The sequence below is a fragment of the Oryza sativa genome, chromosome 2, assembly GCF_034140825.1.
Source record: "Oryza sativa Japonica Group chromosome 2, ASM3414082v1".
Taxonomy (NCBI): Eukaryota; Viridiplantae; Streptophyta; class Magnoliopsida; order Poales; family Poaceae; genus Oryza; species Oryza sativa.
This window is the reverse complement of record NC_089036.1, coordinates 10,898,124-10,925,892: the sequence shown is the minus strand read 5'-3', so window position 1 is coordinate 10,925,892 and position 27,769 is coordinate 10,898,124. Positions and strand designations below refer to the sequence as shown.

Here is a 27,769-nt window from a genome sequence, read left to right as displayed (position 1 = left end):
GCAGCCTTCCACCGATTTTGAGCATCCAGTATGCCAGATGCGTTCTTTTTTTTCCCCTTCAATTTTTCTTCCATCTTGAAAGCTCATTAGCACCCCCAACAAATTAAAATGCTGCAGATGTCTGATGAGATTCTTAAATGGTGTCGTACCGAGCTAACAGGTAGTAACTGAGATTCTTGGGCTTTAGTTCCGCACCAAAATTAGAAGTTTGATTAAAATTGAAAGTTTGAATAAAAAAGTTAGAAGTTGATGTGAGTAGGAAAGTTTTGATATAATGGAAAAGTTAAAAGTTTGATGAAAAAGTTTGGAACTAAATAAAGCCTTAAGTGAATAAAGACTACAAATAGAAACAATTTATTTGGAAAAACTCAAATGTGAAATATGTCTAACTTTTGTAGATGGAGGGAGTAATTTATAGCACACGATTGAAAATGCATTTTAACATGAATGACTCGTAACGGTTTAGAATTTTTCTAATTTATATTTAATAAACCATGGCAAAATAATATGGTATTTTAAATTTTCATTTATTTAGTTGCATTGCTTGAGAATGAGTTTGAGTGGTTTGGTTGGATGTCTAAGTACGAATGCTGCTGTCATTTGTGGGAATTGGGAAGATTGTTCTTTGGTGGGGGTTCAACATCACTCTTTGGAACAGAACTAAAACCATGCATAACCAGGAGGATATATAGCAGATAATCACATATTTTTCTTTTTATTTTCTTTGTTGCTCTTTCATGTCAGATACAACATGTATTCCTGATGTTTCTTACACATTTCTCATCAGGGGGATATGTTCTAAGCTCAAAACCGGACATTTCTGTATAGCTAATATATAGATTATGTATTTTGAACACTGCTAAAGTGTTATTAGTAAACCTACAAAATTACAAGATTAATTAAAATCGACTTCAATTATTAGATATAATATTAACAAAATAGTTAAGAAAAAAAAATAAAAACTCAAGAACAAAGTTTTTAGCCATTTAATTTGTTAATTTAATGACTCCGAAACTAAGTTTAGTTTGGTCTTACAATTTTATATGGTTATCTTCTTACTTATATTGTGCGTTTTAAAAGCTTTTGAGTTTTTTTTTGATTGTCTAGCCGGCAGTTGTCTAGCAAATCCCTAAATTAATTAATTAATCCGAGATTGTACAATTATGTCACATCCTGATTTTTGTTTTATGATTTATAAATTATTTAATAAATTATTATTAGAATTTATGTTAAATGTTCATTAATTTACAAGTGAAGTTAAATGTGAGAAATAAAATTTCCTAAATATAAATCATGGCTGCATTTAATTTTTATTAAATTCTCCATAATTAAATATACGCTCTGCAATTTTCTCGAATTTTTCAGAGCTCAATTACTAATTTTAATAATACAAAGAGCAGTTCAGCAATGATTCGCATATTAAATTAATCATTAAATGGTCTTCTTATAATTTTTTTAAATACTTATAGTGTTCAAGTATTTTAATAATTTTTCTTGGAATTATTAGAGCACCGGAAGTATTTTTAACAATTTAGAGATCATTTCAGTGATTAATTTAATTGGGAAAGTAATAAAAAAACACCCTTTTCCTTTCCGGGCCGAAACTAGAAAAGTTCACTTTTAGTTCTCGGTCCATTCTCTCTTCCTTTCGGCTGGTTCTATCCCTTCTCCGAAGTCCATTTCATGTCCCTCCTTCAATCGGGCTGAGTAAAAGAAGCCCAGCTGAAAGTCTGTTTTCCTTCCCTCTGCTACAGTAGTCGCCCCTAACCTCCAGCCGGCCGGAGACAGAGCCCGATGCCGCCATTGCCGCCGCCTTCCCCCTCCAACTCCGGCCTCCTCTCTCGTGTATTTCCAAAATTAGTTGAGGCAAAATATCCCCCTTATCCTCCTCTATCTCTTCCCCCAAAAATCCGGTTTTATCCCTTTGAATTCGATGCGAATTTGGATTCGTTTTCGAGTTTATCTCTCCAAACCAAACTCTAGAAAATCCCGGCTTCGATTCTCTCGTTGTAGGATCGATATCTCTCTCCCATGGCTATAAATAGAGTTCCCTCCCTCTCCTCTTTCGGCCGCCACCTCTCCCTCTCTCCGCCGTCGCTTGTAGCGCCGTCGCCGCGTTCGTCTTCTCCGTCCACCGCCGGCAGCCGCTCCAGCCGCCCCTAGCAGCCGCCTCAGCCGTCGACGACCTACGCCGTCGCCTCTCTCGGCTCCGCAAGGTCAAGCTCCACCCCGTCCACCCCTTCCCCGTAGCCGAAACCCACCGGAGCTCCATCGTCGCCGTCAACCCGAAGTTCGCCGTCGCGTTTTGATCTCCGGCGAGGCCCTACTGCTCCTTCCGTCGTCGCCAAGCTTTGCCGTCGCCACCCACAGCGTCGCAGCCGGGGAGAAGCCCGTCCATCCATCCGTTGCCGCTGCTCGTCGCCGGAAAATCGTCGCTGCCGTGGACCCGAACCTCGCCGCCCTTTGGAGTCCGTCGCCGGCCATCTCCTTCACTGTTCGTCGTCGCATAAGTGTTGGTAAGAATCGCCGTCGCCTTCTCTTTCTCCCGGTGCCCTCGTTTGCATTATTGTGCCGTGGTTCGCCTGCAACCACCGCTCCCATGCCGTTCACCGATTTAGGTTTTTTTCCTAGGGTATTAATCCAATCTAATCTAATCCGCTGTATGTCTAGCGTCATCGTCGTCTCCGTGTGTTGCCGCCGGGTAGTCATCGCCGTCTCTCCCTCTCCGATCGCTTTGGTTTGGTGAGGTTTCTATCTGTGTTCCCTCAGTTTAGGTTTTAATCTCTTGTTTGTGTCGTTGAGTAGCCGCCGCCGTGCCGCGCTTAGCTGTTGGCTTAGCATTGCCGCTGCGCTAGCCGCCTAGCCGCCGTTGTACCGCTCCCTGCCACAGCTGTGTAGCTGCTGCTCGTGCGTGCCAAAAGTCGATGTCGTCCCGCTACCGCAGCGACCGAGCCACTTGCTGCTGCGTTGTGTCGCTGCCGCGTTGCCGTAGCTCGGTAGCCATCTTGCTAAGTCATTGTTGAGTCGTTGCTGCTGCCGCGCCTTGCCAAGTCGTTGACGCAGTCGTGCCGCTGCTAAACCGTGTCACTGTCGCTGCTTAGTCGTTGCTCCAAATTGTGCAACGCCGCCTCTATCCCACGTCATCGTCATCGTGGTTTGTTTGCTTCCCGTAGTCCGTTAGCCGAGTTGCAAAGCCGTAGGTGCATCCCTAGGTTTCTACCGGCCTATCGTTTGTCGTACCAGGGTTTTACCGTGAATCGTGTCTAGCTCATCGGTTTAGCCGCAACCATTGTTGAGTCGTTTGCTCGTTCGTTCGAACGAGGTGTTCCCCGTGCTTCGTTCGTTCGTCCATGTTGAGTCGTCCTTTAGTTTAGAGCCGTTCAGAGCCGCCGGTTTCGGTTAATCATTTCGGTGATCCCGTGTCACGTAGAATTGACTCGTTGAGTCGGTATCTCGTGAGGCCAGCTTGCCAGATCAATCCAAACCATCCGATCTTGGTCGACTCGGTCAAGATTAATCTCAGCCATCCAAAGTCAATATAAATCATGTTATCCCTTTTCAATGGCATATTAGTTCTTTTTACTATATATCATCCACTAAATTAGTTCCAATAATTTTCGGAGGATGTTTTAATCTTTAATCTCAGTATAAATCGTTTGTAAATTGTTTAATCAATTTGGAATAGTGTTTTCTTTAATAGGTTTAATTGGAATTAATTTTGTAAAATTCATAACTAATTCATATGAAGTCGGAATGAGGCCGTTCAAGTCTCTAAATTCATCTAAAATCATGATCTACATGTTTGTTTACTTTTTAGTACTGTTTATTTGGTTTTTATTAGTTTTTTCTCCGTTATAAATGTTAGCTTGTCATTTCCGTCGTTGTGAAGGTTCGTGAGTGCGTCAGAAGTGTTCAAGAAGACTAATTGAAGACCGATTATTGCAAGGCAAGTCACACAGATCCTAAACACAATCATTTGAGCATGTTGCTCCTATATTTAAATTCTCTATTTATTTCAACTATGCATTTATTTTTAAATGTCACCGGGTGGTGTGAACCTATTCATTTGTTATGGCCAATTTGCATTGATTACCCTATTCTTTGATACCTTGGGTTATAATTTGACTAGTTGGACTTTATATATTGGTTCGACTATATATTAGAATAATTGCTTAGTCATGCTTAGAAACACTAGCATACTATTGGGATGATTAATGTTTCACTATTACTTAATGATGGATACTTTATGGTAGCTCACGATGGTTAATCGTGTTGTGATAAATAATTGATAATTAAAACTTGATAATGGTGGGTTGTGAGCACATGGTTTTGAAGGTCATGCTCATGACAATTAAGGACCGGTTCGCAAGCTACTGTTGTGAGACATTAACCGTACTAATCACAAGCCAGAATGGGCAACGGCTGGACACTTTGTATAGCAAGGCTCATTGTGGGGCGCTAGACTGTGAAGCGGCGAGAAGTCCGTGGGGGTCGCTGGGGAGTCCACGCCTCTGGTTGTAGAGGGGGTGATTATGATCCAGGAAAGGTGCGCTGCTTTGAGTTGAGCTATGCGAGGGGTCTTGTCACAACTACACAAATGGTGGCATGTTCAGCATGGGCACATGGTGATATGGTGACATATTGTGGAGTTATGTCTTGTGGGTAAATTTGTACACCTCTGGCCAGAGTAAAACTATTTGAATAGCCATGCCCGCGGTTATGGGTGGGTTGAGCAATGTTTTTCGTGATTAGTCCCACACTACTCATTAATGATAATAATGTGATAATTAATTTGACTCCTGGTTTGGAATGGTAAATTCCTGGTTTAGAGGTTTGATCTGTACGACCGGGGTTGGTTGTTCAGGTTTGGTTGGGCCTGCAGCATGGGTGTGCTATTCAGTGTTGATTAATATTGATGATTAATTACTCTACTTATTTACTACTCCTAAATGTTTGCTAAATGCTGCTTTTGCAAATGAGCCTATATTATGCCATCCTTTGGTATCCGTGTGCACTTGCATATTTGCTGTGTGGCTTGCGGAGTATTCCATGTACTCACCTTGCAATAATCAATCAAATCTCAGTTGAAGAAAAATGATCCAGAAGGAGAAGATGCTTAGCTTATACCCCAGTTGAGCTGCTGTGGGAGTGGAGCCGAAGCTTTGCCAGATTTTATTTTTATTTTTCCGCTGCAGATTTCTTCGTTGTGAGGACTAAGTGCCTCTTCAGTAAGTATTTATCGCTTTAGTTCTTTTGATGAATATGTATATTAAATTGTCAGTTTGTGTACCTCGGTTGATTCCTGGACAAGAATTTTATGCGCAAATTAGTTCGGAAATTACTAGTGAATTTCTGGGCGTGACAAATTATGGGTCTGTTTAGTTCGCGAAAAGAAAATTTTTGGGTGTCACATCGGATGCTTGACCGGATGTCGGAAGGGGTTTTCGGACACGAATGACAATACTAATTTCATAACTCGCCTGGAAACCGCGAGACGAATCATTTGAGCCTAATTAATCTGTCATTAGCACATATGGGTTACTGTAGCACTTATGGCTAATATGGACTAATTAGGCTCAAAAGATTCATCTCGCGATTTCCCCCCTAACTGTGCAATTAGTTTTATTTTAATCTATATTTAGTGCTCCATGCATGTGTCTAAATATTCGATGTGATGTTTTTTAGAAAAAAAAATTAGGGAACTAATTAACTAAACAAGGCCTATATATAGAACCCAATGTGAATTTGAGTCCTTTTCTTTCTTGAAACCAAAGTTTGAGAATCAATCGTGTTAATGCAACAGATTAAAGTAAGAGCACGAGCGAGGTGGCAATGCAACAGATCGATCGTAGAGATCACTGCTAACTCTAAACCCCTAAGTCCCAATCGATTTCTTCTTTTATTTTTGTGAGGAAAAGTCCCAGTTCTTTTAACTCGTCTTTCCCTTGTTGTGTGTATTTTTCTATTTCTTTTCTTTTCTTGAAAGTTGAAACCAACTCTATTTCTTTCTCCCCTGTTTTAGTTGATTTCCACATTTCACTCTACCATGGACGTCCGACTGAGTTTCTTTATATATACTAGCAAACATACCTGTGGTTGCAACGGATGAAAAAACCTAATGATAATATACTTTTTCATACATAACCATATTGATGACAATCAGAAAATTAGAAAATTAGAACATCTTAAATGTAATGGCCCAACCTCGATGATGGCAACCTTACCGATGTTTGGTTTACCTAAAATAATTGGATTATTCATGTGACAACATGCATATAATCTTAAATATTATTTTAATCTCATTCTTACAACCAATCAAATCCTACACTGACTCGCATGGTCAAGTCTACACAAAATAGAGCCACTGTGCACTCTTTTCTAAATAACAATTACAATATGTTTATTTTCTAATATTATTTCCATATAATATGTTATCAAGAATAGTAGCTATACTTCACAAAAAATAGTATGATAATTGACTACAGAGGTGTGCAGGGTCTCCAATACAGGAGAATAGATGATGAAACAAAAGCCTAGGAGATGAAAAAAAAATCGATGATCCTAACCAACCAAGCGTCCATCAATTTAGCCTTTTTTTCTGACAATTTTTTCCTCGTATGCTTTTTATTTTGCTTTTTTACAGACGATGGAAATATTTTTTTCTCGCGTGTTTTTTTTACTACGAAAACCTTTTTTTCTAGCGTGTTTTCTTTTGTGCTTTTTTCTGATATTTTTTCCTCACGTGTTTTTTTAAACCGTTTTTATCTTTCCGCGCATTTTTTAGTTAGATTAGAGATAGAGAAGAGATATATATGGACTACTAAAACGACAAATATAAATCCTTTCTAGATGTTTTCTAGATTTTTTTTATTTTTTATGGATTTTTTTTGTTTTTCGCTTTATAGGAAATTGTACTTTTTTTCGGTTGTGGGATTGGATCTACGTTCATATAGATGTTGATGAATCTAGACATATATATTCATTCTTGTATCCGAAGGGACTAACCAAACTTTTATAGAGAAACTAGGAAGATACTCCCTCCGACCAGATGTGACACTTCATAGTACAACGAATCTGGACAGGAAGCATGTCCGGATTCGTTATACTATAAAGTGTCCTATTCGGTACTAGTTTGTTATATTATGGGACGGAGTAGTAATTTCCATCACTTCGCACCACTTGTACCAAACATGCTATACTAGGATTTGAAAGTCAAATTCTAGTCTTAGTATTAATCAATTTCCCATCAAAACTTTCCATCCTCTTCATCGCAAAACATGCTAGACTTAAAAATCAAATTCTAATCTTACTATTAATTAATTTCCTCTCAAAACTATCAGTCCTCTCCATCGCCAAACATGCCGAATGCAGCCACACTACTATTTCCCTTCTATAAACTCGCAATATTCTCTAAACTTGCCAAATAGGCCCACGGCTGTAAATTTGGATTTCAATATATGGCAGGTACGATTATATTTCATTAATTGACTAATCATACTTTTGTGTAGCTGTAGGTGTCAAATAAAAGGGGCATTAATTCTCCACATAAGAAGGGTACGAATACAATGGTTTCCTTCTATATGATTATTACCTCTATTGGATTAGCCTAAACAAATCTGTACTTTGTACTGTAATAAAAAAATCCCCACACAAATACAGGAGTGCAGTACATATGAACCCCTTCTGCTACGAAACCCCGTGGAAGACGGCTGGCCTTGGCACGGCGCATAGCAGGCAGCAGCCGGCGTTGAGAAGGGGAGCGGCCGATCTTCTGATCGATTTGTTAGGCTTTTAGGCATAACGAAGAAGCTAGCAGGTAAGTATATGCCTGCAGACTTTGTCATCTCTATTTTGATTCTTCACATTGGTCCTTTTTTTTCTTTTCCTTTGTATTCATCCATGTATACCCGATTCGAGAACGATCTTAATTTTATTTCATTTTTCAAAAAAAATAGTCCATATTACTTAACTCAACTTCTAAATTTTACTAGCGCTATACCCTTACTTTGCAAAGGGATTAGAAGGAAAATTTGCAAGGCTTGAGTTTCATCCATCTGGTTTTACTGGTGGGATGAGTTTTGGATGGAAACACACGTGTTTGTTTTTGTTGAGGTGGTTTCTTTACAACGAATTACGATGTACGAGGAGGAAGATGGCGACTTACACTTCTTAGAGCAGGTATATATAATAAGGTTGAGTCAGTAGGCTATACGTTATTCCACATTAGCGAAATCCTATGTGGGTGAGGGAGAAAAGAAGAAAGAGAAAAAGCGGACGCTAGATCTGTCACCGGGCGATAGTGTAAGAAACGAGCCTCTACTGCTCGCTTGCAGCTGATATGGGTGATACCTACGTATTTGGTGGGCCTCCGACATATCTCCACGATCTAGTTTGCATGTATTTCTGTTTTTCTCCCTATCTAACACGCTAGAGCACAGGCAACACACATAGCTACAAGGATGGTGGTTAGTTTTGATCATGCCAATTTGGTTGTGCATGCATGAATTAAATGTTTGTTTATTTCCATTTAGCTAGCGAAACAGCTAGTTCATCGCATGAGCTTCTCTCTTGATGGCTATATCAGACACGGACAAATACTATCGCTGGTAGCTTACTACACTAATAAACCTGCTCTTAATTCACGAATCCCCGAATTTTAATATTGTTTTTTACCCCTTACAAACTATTTTGAGCCTCGTGAAATACCGGACCAGTTCTCCAAATCACCGCCGGTTGAATAGGAGGGCGGCTGCCTGCGCAACTCATGCCCACCCACCCCCACCCCTAGAACGAGAGCAAGTGAACATTCGTTGAAGATATTTAGTTAGTTGCCTATGACATGGAGGAAAATAGATGGTAAGGGGAAGAAGGGAACCGTTACTAACAAGCGGGGATTATGATATTGGTTTCAAGCGTTACATATGTGAAATCCGTAATCCGCACTAATTTGAACTTAACTAACATTTTTATTGTTTTGTTTGAAATAAACTCCAAATTTACTCAATTTTAAAATAACCTTTAGGCATGACATTGATAATGCTACGGTCGTACAGCGTGTGAACTGTGAAGAAAACCGGGGTTCAGATTTGCAAATAAGTTCTATAACAGCTTTTTTTTCATAATTGTGATAGGAATTACTTTTAAGTCGTTAATAAACTCGCCACCCAAATCTATAACAAACAAATGTGTTTTATAAGATTTTGAGAAATTAGAAAAAACCCACGTACCGCAAGCATAGGTAATTTCCGTCTCCTTTGGTCACGTGAGTCGAGCGAGACGGAGATATTTGATAATTTAACACTCCTTAAAATTTGGGCAACGGAAAAAAGCGTTAAATTATCAAATTTTTCAGTGAGACGTGGCTTCTTTCCAACTTCTGATCACCGAGAAAAACCACGCAGACACCCGGATGGCCGTGGCGGCGATCTTTACAAACGTCAATTAAATTAATTTGGGCAACGGAAAAAAGCGTTAAATTATCAAATTTTTCAGTGAGACGCGGCTTCTTTCCAACTTCTGATCACTGAGAAAAACCACGCAGACACCCGGATGGCCGTGGCGGCAGCGGCGGCGGCGGCTTGCCCCAGCCACCAGCGGCACGTCCGTGCTCCTCTTCGGTCGGCTCGGCACCGTTGCGCTAGCCCCGCTGGTGGGCTCAAGACCCTCACCGCCGCATTCATTTATAGGCTCTCCGTGATCGCCGCCGCCACCACCGCCTCTTTGCCGGAGGGCTCGAGATCGCCAACTTCTCTTCTCCTCCATCTCTCCCACCGAATAGCCAGTATCTGGTTAATTTACAAAAATTTCGCACAGATTTCGATTTGTGGCTGACACCATCCTATTCCACATGCGTGCTTTTTTTTTCTTTCTTTTTGAGGTATGCAAGGAGTAATGCGTAATATATATTCTCATTTTCAGTCTGTTGCACTAATTTTGCTATTTTTATTAAGTCTGTGCTTCAATGCTGAGATGGGCATGGTGAGATCGGATACTTTTAAAAAAAAACTCAATTGCTAAATTTAAAAGTTCGGTACATCCTCTTTTTTTTTTACTTCTAGGAAGTTTAGCACATATTAGATTACATACATATTACATATGCTATTTATGTAATCTAGGTCTCGATTTTGTTTACTTGGAGATTTGTGATATCATCTTGACCATGTGTGACAATGGAATTCTGTGGTATCGTGCGGATTCATCCGGATGTTTTTCATGCAACATATGGCTTTAACACTCACAGTTATGTTTGTTTCCTTTAAATTAGCTATACTTTCTGTAATCCTATTAATGTCCATGAACAGACTTAAATTATCATTTTTACGTTAACACTTTTATACTTTTCTTTCTCATAAATAATCAGTTGTAACTTGCTAAAGTTTGTTGTTCTATGTTCAGGAGTTATTAGTTTATCATGGATCAGCCACTATTGGACCGTGCAGCTTCTTCCTCGTCTAAGGCCACAGGCAGTAGAGCAGCTTTCACAGATGCTGGATTCTTTAGTGTTATCACTTTTTCTTGGATGGGGCCGTTACTTGATCTTGGAAGGAGGAAAGCACTAGATCTTGATGATGTGCCAACTTTGGATGATAATGACAGTGTTCAAGGCATCCTCCCTAACTTTGAGGCGAAGCTCATCTCAGTTTCTGGTTCAGGGAAGTACACCGGTGTTACAACAATTAAGCTGGTCAAAGCTCTTGTTCTTACAACCTGGAAATTAATCCTCTTCACTGCAGTTTGTGCCTTACTCCGTACTGTCTCTTCATATGTTGGTCCATACCTGATTGAGTACTTTGTTGATTACCTGAATCGAAGTCCACGGACCGCTAAAGAAGGCTACATTTTGGTGTTGAGTTTTGTTGTTGCGCAGTTCATCAAAGGCCTCTCATCAAGGCATTTGCTCTTCAGATCGCAACAACTTGGTGTGCGGGTGCGCTCAGCTCTTGTCGCCATCATTTACCAAAAGGGTCTCTCCCTCTCAAATCAGTCCAGGGAAAGCATTTCAAGTGGAGAGATCATCAATGCCGTGAGCGTTGATGCGGTGCGTGTCGCGGGTTTCAATTCGTCCATGCATGAGCTTTGGTTGTTTCCTGTGCAGGTTATTCTAGCAATGCTGATCCTATACTCCACTCTTGGTTTGGCAGCATTTGCAGCCCTTGCTGCCACTGTTTTGACAATGTTAGCAAATCTACCTATAGGGAGGATCCAGCAAAATTACCAAGAGAAAATGATGGATGCCAAGGATGCTAGAATGAGGGCTATGTCTGAGATGCTGCGGAACATGCGCATTCTCAAGCTTCAAGGATGGGAAATGGTCTTCTTGTCGAAGATCATGGAGTTGAGGAAGGAGGAGATGCATTGGCTAAAGAAAGATGTATACACCTCAGCTATGCTTATATCTGTCTTCTTTGGAGCTCCTGCTTTTATTGCTATGGTCACCTTTGGAACTTGTTTGCTTCTAGGCATTCCATTAGAAACAGGGAAAGTATTGTCTGCTCTAGCAACGTTTAGGCAGCTACAAGGACCAATCAATAGTATCCCAGACACAGTCTCTGTGATCATCCAGACAAAAGTATCACTTGACAGGATATGCTCTTTTATGCACCTCGAGGAACTATCGAGCGATGTTGTAACTAAACTTCCAAGAGGTACAACTGATGTATCGATTGAGGTGAGGAACGGTCAGTTCTCTTGGAACACATCTTCTGAGGTTCCTACTCTCCGAAATTTGAACTTCCGTATTCGACAAGGAATGAGGGTTGCTATCTGTGGAACTGTTGGATCTGGAAAATCAAGTTTGTTGTCATGCATACTCGGTGAGATACCGAGGTTATCAGGAGATGTTCAAACATGTGGTAGGATTGCCTATGTTAGCCAATCGCCATGGATACAGAGTGGGACAATTGAACATAACATACTTTTTGGCACAAAACTGCATAGGGAAAGGTATGAAAAGGTCCTTGAAGCATGCTGTCTTAAAAAGGACTTGGAAATATTACCATTAGGTGATCAGACAATTATAGGAGAGAGAGGCATTAACCTAAGTGGCGGACAAAAGCAAAGGATACAAATTGCACGTGCTTTGTATCAAGATGCAGATATCTTTCTGTTTGATGATCCCTTCAGTGCTGTTGATGCTCATACTGGGTTGCACTTGTTCAAGGTATTTTTCAAAACAAATCTTTAAATCCTATTTCTATATGTGTGTAAATCATCACTGAATGCTTAAACTAATAACTTATTGTTGGTACTTAAGACTTCTAATACTACAAAATATATATTTACATCATATGATTTCAACGCCATTTTCTCCCAGTCAATTTAGGGGGTTTTTTTTTAACCTTCTTCAGTTGTCAGTGCTAGTGCCGTTATCAAATCCTTAGACGAATAGAACATGTTTGTTTTGTTTGATTTTTCATTTCCCAACTTCCAAAATAAGTAATAGCAGTTTATCTCTTTGCATAGTTTATTGTGTGGACAGAAACCTAATGTCTTAATCAGATCTTTTGTATGTTTCAGCTAAACAGTTTTTAGGTAGCCTGTTCTTGAACAATATTCAGGGTTCAAGAGTATATCTACTGTATGAAAGTTATTCAACACGACCTTGTATTTTTCAGGAGTGCTTACTTGGACTCTTAGCTTCAAAAACTGTAGTGTATGTTACCCACCATGTCGAATTTTTGCCATCAGCCGATGCTATCATGGTGAGCTTCCAACAACTATCAAATCTACTTATTTATTCTACTCGCAACAATCGTTTTACCTTGTCAATTCATTTCGTTGTTCCAGGTCATGAAAGATGGACAAATAATACAAGTTGGGAATTACGCTGAAATACTTAATTCTGGAGAAGAGTTCACAAAATTAGTATTTTCCCATAAGGATGACATTTCTACTCTAGAAAGTTTAGAACACTCAAGTGGCAATCCCGAAAGTAGTCTTATTCCTGGTGACAGTGGAAGTATGCTTTTCAGACAAGATAAGCAAAAGGATGAAAATGAAGGAGCAGAAGGGATTGTTCAAAATGGTCAGTTGGTACAAGAAGAAGAAAGGGAGAAAGGGCGGGTTGGGATTTCTGTCTATTGGAAATATATTACAATGGCATATGGTGGAGCACTTGTGCCGCTTATTTTGCTCGCTCAGATAATTTTTCAAGTTCTTCAAATTGGAAGCAATTTTTGGATGGCTTGGGCTGCTCCAATATCCAAAGATGTGAATCCTCCAGTCAATAGCTTGAAAATGGTACTTGTATATGTTGCGTTAGCTTTTGTGAGCTCGTTATTCATTTTCATAAGATCCCATCTTCTTGTCATGGCTGGATGTAAGACTGCAATGATGCTATTTGATAAGATGCATCGATGCATATTCCAGGCTTCAATGTCTTTCTTTGACTCCACTCCTAGCGGTCGAATCTTGAACAGAGTAAGTAATTTACCTTCACCATCTTTATTTTAATGAGAAAATTGAAGTTATCTCCTTGGAATACCATTAGAATTTTTATTCATATTCAATTAATCATGAAAGTTGAAACAAAATTGTAGGCTTCTAGTGATCAAAGCACAGTGGATACCAGCATTTTTGACCTGATGGGATATGTTCTATTTCCTGTTATCGAACTTCTTGGAACAATTATTTTAATGTCACGGGTAGCATGGCCAGTCTTCGTAATTTTTGTCCCAATTATTGCAGCATCTCTGTGGTATCAGGTATTCTTTTTATTATATATTTTATGTTGGATGCCATTTTTTGGTTCCAGTTTATAATTTTTAAGTATGTGGAAGGAAAAATACATTAATTCATGACATTATTGACAATTTTTCACAGATTCAATTGAAAATTGAAAATCAGTGTTTTTTTCTTTTCACAGATTTAATTTGAAATTTAAAGGCATGGCAAAGCAATTAAATATAATACATAATAAAAACATGAGGTACATATATGATGTGATTCTTTTCTTGGCAAAAATGTTCCCAATAAAATTTCTAGGTTGATGCTACTGTATATAGGAGAACTTGTGCATTTCCGATGTTCTTCTGAACAATCAAACTTTTAGTCTTAAAATATGCTATTAACCAATAATAATTGTAATCATATTTCAAAATTATAACTATGTCCTATGGCATTATTGGTTTCAATACGACTCATGTTTTGTTTTTATTTTTAATCACCATAATTCCTTCCCTTCAGCAATATTACATAGATGGTGCTAGGGAGTTGCAGAGGTTGACTGGAGTTTGCAGAGCTCCGCTGATGCAACATTTTGCTGAATCAGTAGCTGGATCAAATATTATTAGATGCTTTGGCAAGGAAAGACAGTTTATCAATTATGTCAGTCATTTCATGGATAATTTATCTAGACCAAGTTTATATAATTCTGCTTCAATGGAATGGTTGTGCTTTCGCTTGGACATTCTTTCATCCTTTATCTTCGCATTTGCCTTGGTACTTCTGGTCACCTTGCCAGCTGCTCTAATTGACCCAAGTAAGTACAGTGGGCTTTAATTTGATTGGTCCGATCAAATTAGTTCTTTATGTGTATTACCATCCTTGCTAACTATTATTTTTATTTTTATTGTATTCTCACAGAGACAGCTGGTCTTGCAGTCACTTATGGATTAAGTCTGAACATGTTGCAAGGGTGGGCTATTGCAGTGCTCTGTAGTTTGGAAAATAGAATGATATCCGTTGAAAGAATTTTTCAATACATGTTTATTCCTTCTGAACAACTCCTTACAATATCAAAAAGTAGACCAAACTGCCAGTGGCCGACAAATGGTGAAATTGAGCTTCGCAACCTCCATGTTTGTCTCTTGAACTCTATGTTGTTATATAAGTTCACTTCTAACAATGTCGGAGCTATGTCAATTATTGATTAGAACTCTCAACATTTCTATTCATAATATTTTCTGAGAAAAACAGTGTGTTATTAAATTAATTTTATATCGAAGTTATTCCACAAAAATTGGCATGCAGATTTTTTTTCTAGTACTGTAGAGTTGCAATCCTCTTTCATAATATACTATTTTGTACGACTTCCAGCATACCACTGTGGAAATACCCTCACAACACTATATCTTCTTTCTTAACATGGAAAACATACAACACCTAATGCAGAAATTTCTGGTGAAGTGTTATTTTTTCCTCTAAGTGCTTTGTATGTGATGCAGGTAAGGTATGCAACACAATTGCCTTTTGTTTTGAAAGGCCTTACTTGCACTTTACCCGGAGGGTTGAAGACCGGCATCGTTGGAAGAACTGGCAGTGGCAAGTCAACCTTGATTCAAGCGCTATTCCGTATTGTCGAGCCATCTATTGGGCAAGTGTTGATAGACGGCCTTGATATCTGCACCATTGGACTACACGACCTACGGACAAGATTGAGTATCATTCCACAAGATCCTGTGATGTTTGAGGGGACCCTACGAAATAACATTGACCCTTTGGAGGAGTACAGCGATGAACAAATTTGGGAGGTCTTTTAATTTTAATTTACTGACATTTTAATTCTTCAATGTGCACCTGTCAAACTAATGCATAACTTATATTTGTTGTGTTATCCAGGCATTGAACTCTTGTCATCTTGGCGATGAAGTTAGAAAGAATGAGCTCAAGCTTGACTCTGCAGGTTTTATATCTATATCAGAAAGCTATAATGCATTGCTCCACAGTGTCAAACTCATAAGTCATAACTGATATTTTAATATGAAATATAGTTACAGAAAATGGCAACAACTGGAGTGCAGGTCAGCGCCAGCTTGTTTGTTTGGGAAGGGTAGTTCTAAAGAAGCGAAAGATCTTGGTTTTGGATGAAGCAACTTCTTCAGTGGATCCAATAACTGACAATTTGATTCAGAAAACCCTGAAGCAACAATTTTTCGAATGCACAGTGATTACAATAGCACATAGGATCGCATCTGTTCTTGATAGTGAGAAGGTCATTCTTCTGGACAATGGTTAGTCATGTGCTTTGTGTTTAATTAGTAGCCAACGGTTAATAGCTTGGTTCTCCCGTTTTAATTCCATGTTGTTGTAAACAGGTAAAATCGCAGAGGATGACTCGCCAGCAAAACTTCTGGAAGACAATTCATCGTTATTTTCGAAACTTGTATCAGAATACACCAAGGGATCAGAGTATTAAACTATGTAGATGAAAGAGGGGCCAAATATATCACCGAAACTAAATTTTTGGCTTAAATTTAAATATTCTTTCTTGGTAACTTGTTGCAACATGATCAGTTGTGTATTCGGAATGTGCAATGGAACATTCATATATTATTACATTTGCTCATTGGTTTGCATTTACGTGTGTACTGACTAAGAAAATTGCAATGCTGACGCATAGGCGATGATGTGTTTGCAAATGTGTTTATCTTTCAGAAAGCACTACTCCAGAACTTCACCATAGACAAAAATGCTACTACTAATATATTCACCATCTTATTGTGTTATTTATAACAATTTTTTATAAGGCTTCTAAAAAAACGTACATGTGTCCTTTGCTATCGAAATCTCGAATTGTGACGTGACAAGTTTTTGAACGATCCTAACAAGGTGCCAAATAGACAAAAGACTGCCGTTAAAAATAAATGGAAAAAGTATGAATAACCCCCCACCCCCTATCCCCCGAACTATCGCGGTCGTCCGAATTACCCCATGAACCATAAAAACGGACATTCTTCACCCCCCAACTATGCAAACCGGACGAATTACCCCCCTCGAACCAATTCAGAGAGGTTTTGTCCAACGTGGCGCACACGTGGCAATCCAGTTAGCGTTTTTTTAATTAAAAAATGCAGGACCCGCCTGCCATACTCTTCTTCCTCTCTCTCTATTCTCTCTCTCTCTCGCTCTTTTCTCTCTCGCGGCTCGCACAACACGCATGGCGAGGACAGCGCAGGGACGAGCGGTCGGCGAGGACGGCGCGGACGTCGACACGGAGACGGAGGCGACGGAGGCGGAGGCCGACCGGGCGCACGGGGACACACAGCGGGCGGCGGGCTCCTCCTCCGCGCGGTGGAACACCGCCGCCACCGCGGGCTCCTCCTCCTCCTCGTCGTGGGCGCGCGGTGGCCGGCGGCGCGCGGGGACTAGGTGGCAGGGCGGCGGGGCAGGGCAGTGGACGAGGCGAGCGACGGCGGGAGCTCGCGCTGCTCAAGGCGAGGCGAGGCGGCGGAGGCGGGGTACGGCAGAGGAGGCGAGCGTGGCGGCGGAGGAGGCGAGGCGGCGCGGGGTGACGGCGCGCGGACGGGGCTCGAGGTGACGGCGGCGACGGGCGACGGACGACGGCGCGTGGCACTGGCGGGGCTCGAGGGGAGATGGCGACGGCGCGCGGCGCGAGCGACGACGACAGGCGACGCGATTGGTCCCATCTCCGCGCTCGCTACCTCCACCGCTGCCGCTGCCTCCTTCGCCACACCCCGCCGCCACTCGCCTCCTCCTCCACCGCCACCTCGCCTCGAGCAACGCGAGCTCCCGCCGCCTTTTGCCTCCTCCACTGCCTTGCCCCATCACTCTGCCCCGCCGCTAGCCTCCCCGCGCTCGCTGCCTCCACCGCCGCCTCGCCTCGCCTTGAGCAGCGCGAGCTCCCGCCGCCGCTCGCCTCCTCCACTGCCCTACCCCGCCGCTTGCCTCCCCGCGCTCGCTGCCTCCACCGCTGCCTCGCCTTGTCACCGCCGCGCTCGATGCCTCCTCCGTCGCCGACCGCCCATGCCGACCGCCCGTCCCCGCGCCGTCCTCGCCGACCGTCCTCACGTGCGCGCTGCGTGAGCGGCGAGAGAGAAAAGAGCGAGAGAGAGTGAGAGAATAAAGAGAGAGGGGAAAGAAGAGTATGACAGGTGGGTCCTACAATTTTTTATTAAAAAAAGGCTGACCGGATTGCCACATGTGCGCCACGTTGGACAAAACCGCTCTGAATTGGTTCGAGGAGGGTAATTCGTCCGGTTTGCATAGTTGGGGGTGAAGAATGTCCGGTTTTGTGGTTCATGGGGGTAATTCGGACAGGCGCGATAGTTCGGGGGGTAATTTGTATTTTTTCCAAAATAAATTAACTGGGGTAATGCACTGTTGTCTCCTTTTTAAAGTCACTTCAAATATGGGCCCACGTTGACTATGGCTTCCAAAGTTCAGTAATTAAGTTCTCCGGTTTATGACCCATCATTCCATCAATATATCTCGCATATAGCTTGTCCTAATAATTTCTGTTAGGTTAGATCTTTCAAAAACAATCAGTGTAGCAAATTGCATAAATCATGTGCCTGTTTCTGAAGTAGTAATAAAATTTAGGGATTGAATGGATAGGGTAGAGTCCTCAAGCGTATTTTTGGTCAGTTTGAATATGATTTGAATTTTTGTTTCTTTTTTTTCTAAATGAAATCCTAACAGCGAAATGGAAATAGGACCAAACGGTAACTTCGTTTTACAAATGCGGAGTCAAATAAGCAAATTAAAAGAAGTAGGGCCAAATTGATATTTAGACTCTAAAATAGAGTCAAATAAGTAATTGTCCCTTTCGATAACCGCAAAGCAGAATTGTACTCAAACCCACTCAAATCTGAGTAATAGTCCCTTCTAGCTTTGTTTGTCAAGATTTGTGCTGAGATGGGCTTTTGAAATATTGAGAACTCATAATTTATCAAAAACGATTGTAATAGGTCCCGTGTGATTTAATAAAGTCTATTTTCCCTGCAAAAGAAAAATCTTGATGTAGATCAACCAGCCATAAATTCGACTAATCAGGCTAAAAAAATAATTCGACGTCTATAACAAAAACGGTTGAAGAATACACTCAAACTTAAATCCATCGAAATTTGAATATTAACAGAGAGCTAAGCATAAAGAAATAAGGCTCAAGTCCGATTGACCCCCCCCCCCCTCCAACTATAACGAAAATATGATTTAGCCTCCTCAACTCTAATTCCAAACAAGTCACACCCCGTAACTAGGGGATGACTAGGGATCGGTCGCCCGATACAAATCTCCAAAAAGCGGGCGCTGACATCAGCGCCACCCATATGTGCAAAACCACTTTAAACTAATTTTTCTTTAAAATTATTTATCCAAATCATGATCCGATTGCACCATTAAGTTTGTTGCAATTAAATCTTCAAAACAAAACCACCCATGGATATATTCCGACGAAAAAAGTTTAGCTTATTATTGATATTTTTTAAATGTTGCACGATGTTCCACCAGGTATATCGGAATTATTTCACTAAGTAGATCGAAAATGTTTCAATCGTTTAAATCGGGCGTTGTTTCGCCTTATATAAAAACAGGTTTCAGCAAATAGCGAAAGAATGTTTCAGTTAACTGCAACATTTGATCCATACATAGTGAAACATTATATAAGGCGAAACATTTTTTGTGGAACAAAAAATGAAACGAATTCCCGTAATAGAGAGTTTCCAAAATATATGGGTGATTTGTTGTAAAAGAATATTTCAGTTCACTGCAACATTGGATCTATACATAGTGAAACATTATGAGTACACTAGATGAAATATTTTGGGTGGAACAAAAAAATGAAACGAATTCCCTTAATAAAGGGTTTCTAAAATATGTGGGTGATTTGTTGCAAAAGAATATTTTAATTCACTGCAACATTAGATCTATACATAGTGAGACATTATAAGTACACTAGGTGAAACATCTTTTGTGAAACAAGTGTAGGGACAAGTGGGTGGGTCCAGCGGGGCGCGCGCGTGGGGGAGGGGGAGCGACCGATTTCCCCCCTCCCCCAGTCGACCGATCGAGCATTTTCACCATAACTATTCAGTCCGGACACACAACCCCCTCATTCCCATTTATAGCCAGTTTTGTTCCAGAGTTATCTCACATGACACTCCGACGGATGACATAGCAAAAAATTAAATAATTCCCTCCTCTCGTCTCTCTTTCCCTCAAATTCCCCATCCTCTAGAGCCCAAATCCCTAACACTAGGGTGCAGGAGGCACCGGACGGCACGACTGCTTCTTTCCGGTGAGCATGGCGCTGAGCTTCCTTCCGGTGAGACGGTTCGCAGAGGATGAAAAAAAAAATAGCCGACAGGGGCTATAGATTTGTAGCCAGCTGCAGCACGAACTCTAGAACACTATGTGTATATGATATATGGGACCAGTTATTAATGATATAGTATATATTTGTAATTAACTATTAGGGCACCCACAATGGTTATCTATATACTCTCTACAAGAAATCCATGTCAGCATATTTTCCTACTTGAAAGGTATTAAATGAAGAGAGAGAGCAAAGCTATCTACTAACTTAGAGATAGTCTATAGAGAAAAACGAGGCAATGCATGAGAGAGCTATAAATACCAATGTAGACATACTATTAAGGTGGTTTACTATTAATCGAGTATATTGCTGAGATGTACATGTTTTATAGAGAGCACATTACTTTACCATTGCGGGTGCTCTTATATGAATGACTATTAGGTTGACTATAAATGATTTAGAGCTGATAGTTGGCTATACTATTAAACTAATCTCTTGAACCATTTTGGGCCAATTACAGAGTGACATGGCCTCTACATGCAGTAGCTAACTCCATCGTGTGCTCCTCACGTGACAGGCTGGGCCCGTCTCCTCAGTCCTCATTAGGAGATTAATCTCTATAATTAGCCCAAAACCGCCGGTAAATGGGAGGAAGGGGGGTTTCTCTATCCGGATCGAATAGTTTTTGAAACGTAAAATCTATTCGGAGAGGCCTCTCATTTTTGCGTTAACCGGTGATACCTGAATATGGAGAAGACGTGGAGTTTACTACATCGTACTACATGCATGCATTTTTTTAATAGACATGCATGTCATTTTTCCTCTTCAAACAAAATTTTCTCTCAAATTACTTATCCGATCTACAATCCGATTACACCATTATGTTTGTTACAATTAAATCTTCACAACAAGATCTTACATGATTATATTATGATGAAAAAATATTTATATTTGTAAATTACTTTTATTATATACGTAAGTTACATTTATCATATATAGAAGTTACTTTTAGATTTAACTAAATTACTTCTTAAACATATAAAAGTAAACTCAATAAAGTCTAAAAGTAATTTACATATATTATATTATAAAAGTAACTTAAAACAAAATGAAAGTAACTAAATTCGTTGTAGGGATAAAAATATGACTTCTCGTACGATGAAAAAAGGCATTCATTAAAGTTACTTTTTTTTATAAGTTACTTCTATAATATATGTAAATTACTTCTAGACTTTATTGAATTTACTTTTATATGTCTAAGAAGTAATTTAGTGAAATCTAAAAGTAATTTAGATATATGATAAAAGTAATTTATAATTTTTCATGAAAATATAATCATGTAAGATCTTGTTATAAAGATTTAATTGTTACGAATACAACAGTGCAATCGGATCATAGATCGGATGAGTAGTTTAAGAGAAAATTGTATTTAAAGTATAAGTGGATTGTGTCCTTCTTAGATAGAGTGGTAGTTGATTTAGACAAATCAGCTACCACTGTCTGTCTAGTCACGTCCTTGAAACTAAACCGGCAGGACAACTATCAATTATATTTCAATTAAACATGAGTAAAAACCCAGACGGGTTACGGAAAAATAAAACAACCTCTCGCTGGAGTAAAAACCCAGACGGGTTACAGAAAAATAAAACAACCTCTCGACAAGTAGAGACTCGCCAAGTTCCTCCACCGCAACTGGTACAACCACACAACACACGAAGCACCAAACAACACTAGCCAAACTACCAAAGAAACAACGGCGGAATCCAAGAGCGAACGTCGATGTTGAGATGCTGAAGAAGTGGCATACAAGTTTGATATTACAAGGCACGTGTCATCGTTGCCGAGCTTGCCGCCCAGCGACCTAGCAACTCCGACTCCATGGCGATCGCGACATCGTTGGAGGCACCGCCTAAACAAGCAAGACAACACCAAGCTCACACTTTGGACATCGGCCAAAGCTATTTATCTAGTATTAGAGTTGATGAGGGTATTTTTTACTTTCATGATAGTTGAAGGGGGTAAATAAGACTTAACCCTAAAGAGATAAATGAGGGATGATGGTTCAGAGCTATCTGCATTGCAAGTCGATTGCCGAATCAAATTTGGAGAACCGTACAGGTTGATCAAGATGATCGTAGTCGTAGCGTGCAAATCATGCATCCGGAAACTGAAATTCTTCACTCTCTGTAATGAAATGAAATATTTTTCACTTCATGAATAAGCATGACTTAGTTGCACAGAATTGTACGAGACTGAGATCATGTTGGAGCATTACAACAAAACGAAACGGTTGCAGGTCGAATAAACCGGGCAACAAAATAAGCAGGATTACGGGATTTCGGGTCAATATCAGCATCACGCATATCCCAAAGTTATAGAACCCCCTTAATTAGGCACACCTCCTAATTAAAGCCAAATGCCATCATAGATACAGGAGTTAATTAAACTGTCATCAGCTCCATTGCTAACTCATAGATTAAAGGGATACTACCATCTAATCACATAAACAACCGTTCACAGAATAGCTCTCGAGAACCAGAGACAGAAAACCCAGTAGCTCAACTCGTCACGTCATATCCCTTAGCTCCACAAGCCAAAAATCTTCTGCAACTTGAATCTTCAATACAACCATCTGCTTGTGAACAGTGAACAGAATAAGTGTATGGATAATGAAGCAATATAAATTAGTACTACTAAGGATGCAAGAAGAAAATTGAAGCAACGAAAAGAAATGTTTTGTCCAGGCACAGACAAATCAAAGTCTTAGCAATGCACTCATATGCTCATCATTGTAGTTTGAAAACAAATAAAGCAGATTTGAGATATTGAGAAAAGTTATGTACGGCTGTTACACTAAGCTACCTTGTATTGGCTCAGCCTTTAAGCAGTGAACTAACTAAAATGGTGCCAACTTATAATCTTCATGCCAACAGCCCCACAAGGCTCAACAAAATCCAAATTAAAGATTAAATATGATATTCATATATGGATTTTGGATTGACCATTGATTTCATTTGTATGTTAACTCTAGATGAACAACTTCCTGAGTTGCTACTGTGACTTGGTTAAAGAGACTCAGAAAAAATCATGTATCCCTGAGCGAGCCTCACAGGCTCACATAAACAAATCAATATTCACGTATCAAGGCTCCAAATTCAGCTGAAATAAATGCAGGCTTAGCATAGAATCCTCTGTGCTTGACCAAACTGACAAGTGTGGTGGCATATACTCCCTCCATTTCAAAATGTATGACACCGTTGACTTTTTGCATAACGTTTGACCATTCATCTTATTCAAAAAAGTTATATAAATATCATTTATTTTATTGTAACTTGTTTTATCATCAAATAAAATGTAATCTTAACTTATACTTTTACATATTTATGTTAAATTTTTGAATAAGACGAATGGTCAAACGTTGTATGAAAAGTCAACGGCGTCACACATTTTGAAAATGAGGTAGTACATAATTAGGATGGTCATCTAGACAAACAAGGTAGCTACTCAAATTCCCATGTCAGTACTAGCAGGTAGCTTGAACAGAATGCAACTGTTGTTCTTTAGTGGAGTTGATGAGGTCAGTCAACAAAATCAGGTCATCTATACAAGACAAGGTAGTTCCCTCCGTCCCACAAAAAACCAACCTAGTATTGGACGAGACATTCCCTAATACAACAAATCTGGATAAGCTCCTGACAGATTTGTTGTACTAGGAAATGTCACATCCAATACCATGTCAGTACTAGCAGGTGGCTTGTAAAAATGCAACTGTTCTTTTAGTGGCATTATTGGGAGCAGTTGGAGCAGCCAACAAAATTCTTCAAGAGAAACCCTAAATTCACTAGAGCAATGGACATCACACAATAATTTACTTTGAAAAATATAAAGCATAACTTCAAACATTAAGCTATTTATATCAACCTAAGCTACAATTAACAAACAAAACTACAAAGAACTTGAAAATAAACTATGCTGCCTTTTGCAGCACAAGATTCATATGGACAAACTACCAGTAAACATTGCATATATCAGTTGTGGTAAAAAAAAAGCATTATAACTCAGTTCTGCAAAGGAAAACCATCCCCAAAAAATGACTATTCACGGTGAGTAGAGTATAGTAGGTACAAAACATTACAATGACAACCTAGCAAAGCAACAACTGTGCGTTTGAATAAGGTAAAGCTAACTATTTCAGGAGTAGAATGCAAGAGATGCTTTATTCATAGTGTTCCCTTGTTCACTACTCCTACCTCTCAATCCTTACAAAGTGTAGGTACAGTTTAATTTACAACCAATCAAGAATAGTAGAATCCAACAGATGATATATTCAAATCACTCCCTTATGTTGCTACGTATGACAAACTCACCCTCTCAACACCTACAAAGTGTAAGTTAGCTTGATATACAAACCAATCAAATATTTAGATGGTTTGTACGTGTCAAATATGGCTAAATCTTTCATTGGCTACACTTTCCTTAATTGCACATGTTTCACACTAAACTGACCACATAAGAACAGGGTTGTTTCAATAATTAGTTCAGAAGTCACACTCAAATTTTAGAAGCAACAAAAACACTTTAAATGCATTTAGCTATAACAGAACTTTAATATACAAATGGGAACATAATAACGCAAGTAAGAAGAATGTATACCGCACAAAAAGGATGTCAGCACCGCAATGTTTTAGTCCAGCAATCCTAACAAAGCATTGGCTACTTCCTTCTTCGTGTCTGCTAGACGGAGCTGCATTCTCACTTCCGCTATCTTCTGCTTCTTGATCTTGGATTCCAGGGTGCAAGCCTTATCATCACTAATGAACTCAAAAGCTCTCTTGAAGGTTGATCCACATGGATGCTGGGCCTCAATTCCGTTCACAAAGGAAGCAAGGTTGGGATACAAACTCTGCAATTCAGCATACTCCCTCCGTATGCTTGGTACATTAGCATCTTTATCTACTTTTTCTTTGTGATTTTCCCCTCCTGTTAGGATGCCACCATTTTGGGTGCCAGCGGTGGCCTCCTTTGGCATAACACTGTGTGTGTCGCCATCCAATTTCCCATTGTCAGCCTTCCCCTTCTTACTCCCAACCAAAGTACCATCATCGCTAGCGGCAGTTGTGGTGGCCTCCTTTGGCATGACGATATGTGTGTCCCCATCCAATTCCTCTTTGCCAGCCTTCTCCCTCTTACTCCCACCCAAAGTTCCATCATCATCATCAGTGGCAATTGTGGAGGTCACCTTTGCCGTGCCACTCTTTGCTTCTTCATCCAATTTGTCTTTGTGGCTTCCCTTCTTCTTACCCTTGGTTGGACTAGCAGCAAGAGCAGCCTCCTTAGATGATCCAACCTTTGTTTCCATACCTGTTTTCTGCTTGTTGGTTTTCCCCTTCTTATTCTCTGCCAGAGTACCACCCTTTTCATTCACAGCAATGGCGGCTTCATCCACCTTATCTTCCTTGGCGGCTTCCTTTGAATCTCCACTCACCTTATCTTTCTTAGCTTGCCCCTTCTTGTTCTTTGACGAATTGCCAGCATCCTTTGCGTTCTTTCCCCAGATTTCCGACGATAGCTGATACATCCGCAGGTCATCCTCTTTAGCTGGTAGGTCGCCGCCGTGTTCAACTTTCTTGGCAGTGGCCTCGTACCGCTGCTTGAGCCTCCGCACCTTCTCATACATGTCCGAATACTTGATGCTCTTCCTCTCGAGGCTATCGCCGACAGCAGCGATGATCCCCTCAACTTTAAGCTGAGTGCCGTGGCTCTTGAAATGGGCCACGAGGACCTCAAGAATCTTGACCTCGTCATCCGTCGTCCATCGCGATAGGGCCTTCCCAGACTTGCTTGACGGCGAGGGCTCCGGCGCCAAATTGTACTTGCTCACCTTGCCGGTAGAAGGAGCCGGCTCAGCGGCAGCCGCTTTCGCAGCCTCAGCCTTGGCTGCCTTCTTGGACTTGCCCGAGGAGGGAGCGGGCTCAGGCGCCGCCGCCGACGACGACTTCTCCGGCTTGGCCTTCTTGGCCTTGCCCGACGGCGCGGGCTCAGGCGCGGCCCTCTTCTTCTTGGCCTCGGCTTTGGCCTTCTTCGCCGACTCCTTCTTGACGGGCTCCGGCTCCGGCTCCGACTCCGACGAGTCGCCTTCCACCTCCTCCCCTTCCTCGTCGCCGCCGCCAACCTTCCGAAGCTGGAAACCTTGGGCGTAGGTGTCAGTGTCGGAGTCCTCCTCCTCCTCCTCCTCCTCATCCGACGAGGCGGCGCCGCGGCCGCTGGGCTTCTGGGGCGGTGGGGCGACGGGAGACTCCCTCTCCTCCTCCTCCTCCTCCTCCTCCTCCTCCTCCTCGCCGCTTGAATCCGCGGAGGACTCGGCCTCGGGAGGCGGCGGCGGCGGGGGCGGGGGCGTCGGCGCGCGGCGCTTGCGGGCCATGGGTGATGGATGGCTCGCTCGCTCGCTCGCCGCTAGGGTTTTGGGGCGGCGGAGGAGAGGAAGCGGGGGAGATGCGAATGCGAATGCGAGCGGCGGGGTTCTCGGCGTGGGCTTTGGGCCTTTGTGGCGGGTTGATTTCAGGAGACTGTTGGGTTTCACTGACGCGTGGGGCCGGGTGTAGCGTACGCTAACGGTTCGAATTCCATTTTTATTTACTTGTTGTATTTATTTTGGGCATTTCGTAAAGGAGAAAGTTCTTTCAAATGTCGCGGTTTGCCCGGAGGAGATCGAGGTGAAAACTGAAAACCGATCATGGTAGGTTTTACCAAAACAGCGCGAAAGCCGATACAAACCATAGAACCGGTGACCTTTTTTTTTGTTAACTATGTATGAAAACTAACTAAAATCAATTGGAATTCACAAATTGGGTCAGGGTGGTTTCAAGCAATGGCGGAGCTAGAAAATTTTTTAAAACCGGATAAATATAACTAGTATTTGTTATAGAAATTTCATCACCAATTTACTCACTAATATAAAATTTTAATGGAGTTTTCGCCTGCCCAGACGATGCCTCCGCCATTGGTTTCAAGAAAACCAAGCGATTCTAAAAAACAAATCGGATCTGTGAATCCCAATCGAGAATTCGGGGCTTGGGGTTTGTGCAACTTCAAAGTAATAACATCAAGATCATCTCTCGGTCTTTTATGATCGGAAAATACGCTTGAGATCAAGAGAAGCAATTTAATGTGGCGGCAACAATATAGAGAAAGGTAAAGAGAAAAAAGTTGTCACAAGATGAATTGAATGATAGGAGATACTCGTCCCAAAATATAAGAGATTTTAGGTGGATCACATCCACCTAAAATCTCTTATATTATAGGATGGAGGGAGTATGAAATAAAACAATATTACTGTAGATCAAATTTCTTAGTACTACAAAATATATATATTTCCTTTGTTTTTCAAGCTTGCTAGCTTTCCATTTATTGAACCCACGTTATTATTCCATGGTCACGTGTTTTGCAGTTAGTCCTAATAAGATCCATTATCATAAAAAAAAAGGTAGCTGAAAATGGAGTGTGCGGCATGTACTAGGGCGATCGAGAGGATATGCAGCCGGCACACGGCACGGCAAACAAGCAGCGCGTCAGCCAGAGCGTGGTATGATGGACGGGCGGTGTGCCGGTGTGGCGAGGCAGCCAGCAAAACCAAACCAACCGCACACGATCGCACGAGACGACTCGCCCAGCCACCGATCGATCGCCCATCGGTGCCGCGACTTTTTTTGTTTCTTTCCACGAGGCGAGAGCTCCATCTGCGCTCGTCACATGTGCCATTGTGCCAATGTCACACGA

General features: G+C 41.1%; 2 protein-coding genes across 3 annotated transcripts; one reads left to right on the top strand and one right to left on the bottom strand.

Annotated features, from left to right (window-relative positions):
* The first annotated feature begins 1,747 nt into the window (after window positions 1-1,747).
* Window positions 1,748-16,285, top strand: LOC4329047 (ABC transporter C family member 3). Of its 2 annotated transcripts, none has more exons than XM_066308088.1 (15): window positions 1,748-2,516; window positions 3,890-3,946; window positions 5,085-5,228; window positions 7,509-7,554; window positions 7,660-7,816; window positions 10,396-12,160; window positions 12,615-12,701; window positions 12,787-13,419; window positions 13,539-13,703; window positions 14,185-14,479; window positions 14,584-14,798; window positions 15,165-15,470; window positions 15,559-15,622; window positions 15,711-15,950; window positions 16,035-16,285. In XM_066308088.1, exons 6-15 carry the CDS (start codon window positions 10,412-10,414, stop codon window positions 16,133-16,135), a joined length of 3,855 nt encoding a protein of 1,284 aa, XP_066164185.1. In that variant the 5' UTR covers window positions 1,748-2,516; window positions 3,890-3,946; window positions 5,085-5,228; window positions 7,509-7,554; window positions 7,660-7,816; window positions 10,396-10,411; the 3' UTR covers window positions 16,136-16,285. The 2 variants fall into 2 exon arrangements, with proteins under 2 accessions (XP_066164185.1, XP_015623455.1); XM_015767969.3 differs by having other exon boundaries at window positions 3,866-3,946.
* A 5,898-nt stretch (window positions 16,286-22,183) lies between these two features.
* LOC4329046 (uncharacterized) lies at window positions 22,184-26,508 on the bottom strand. The gene is made up of 2 exons (XM_015771275.3): window positions 24,647-26,508; window positions 22,184-22,625 (listed from the first exon to the last, which is right to left on the bottom strand). Exon 1 carries the CDS (start codon window positions 26,412-26,414, stop codon window positions 24,678-24,680), a length of 1,737 nt encoding a protein of 578 aa, XP_015626761.1. The 5' UTR covers window positions 26,415-26,508; the 3' UTR covers window positions 22,184-22,625; window positions 24,647-24,677.
* Window positions 26,509-27,769: the final 1,261 nt, after the last annotated feature.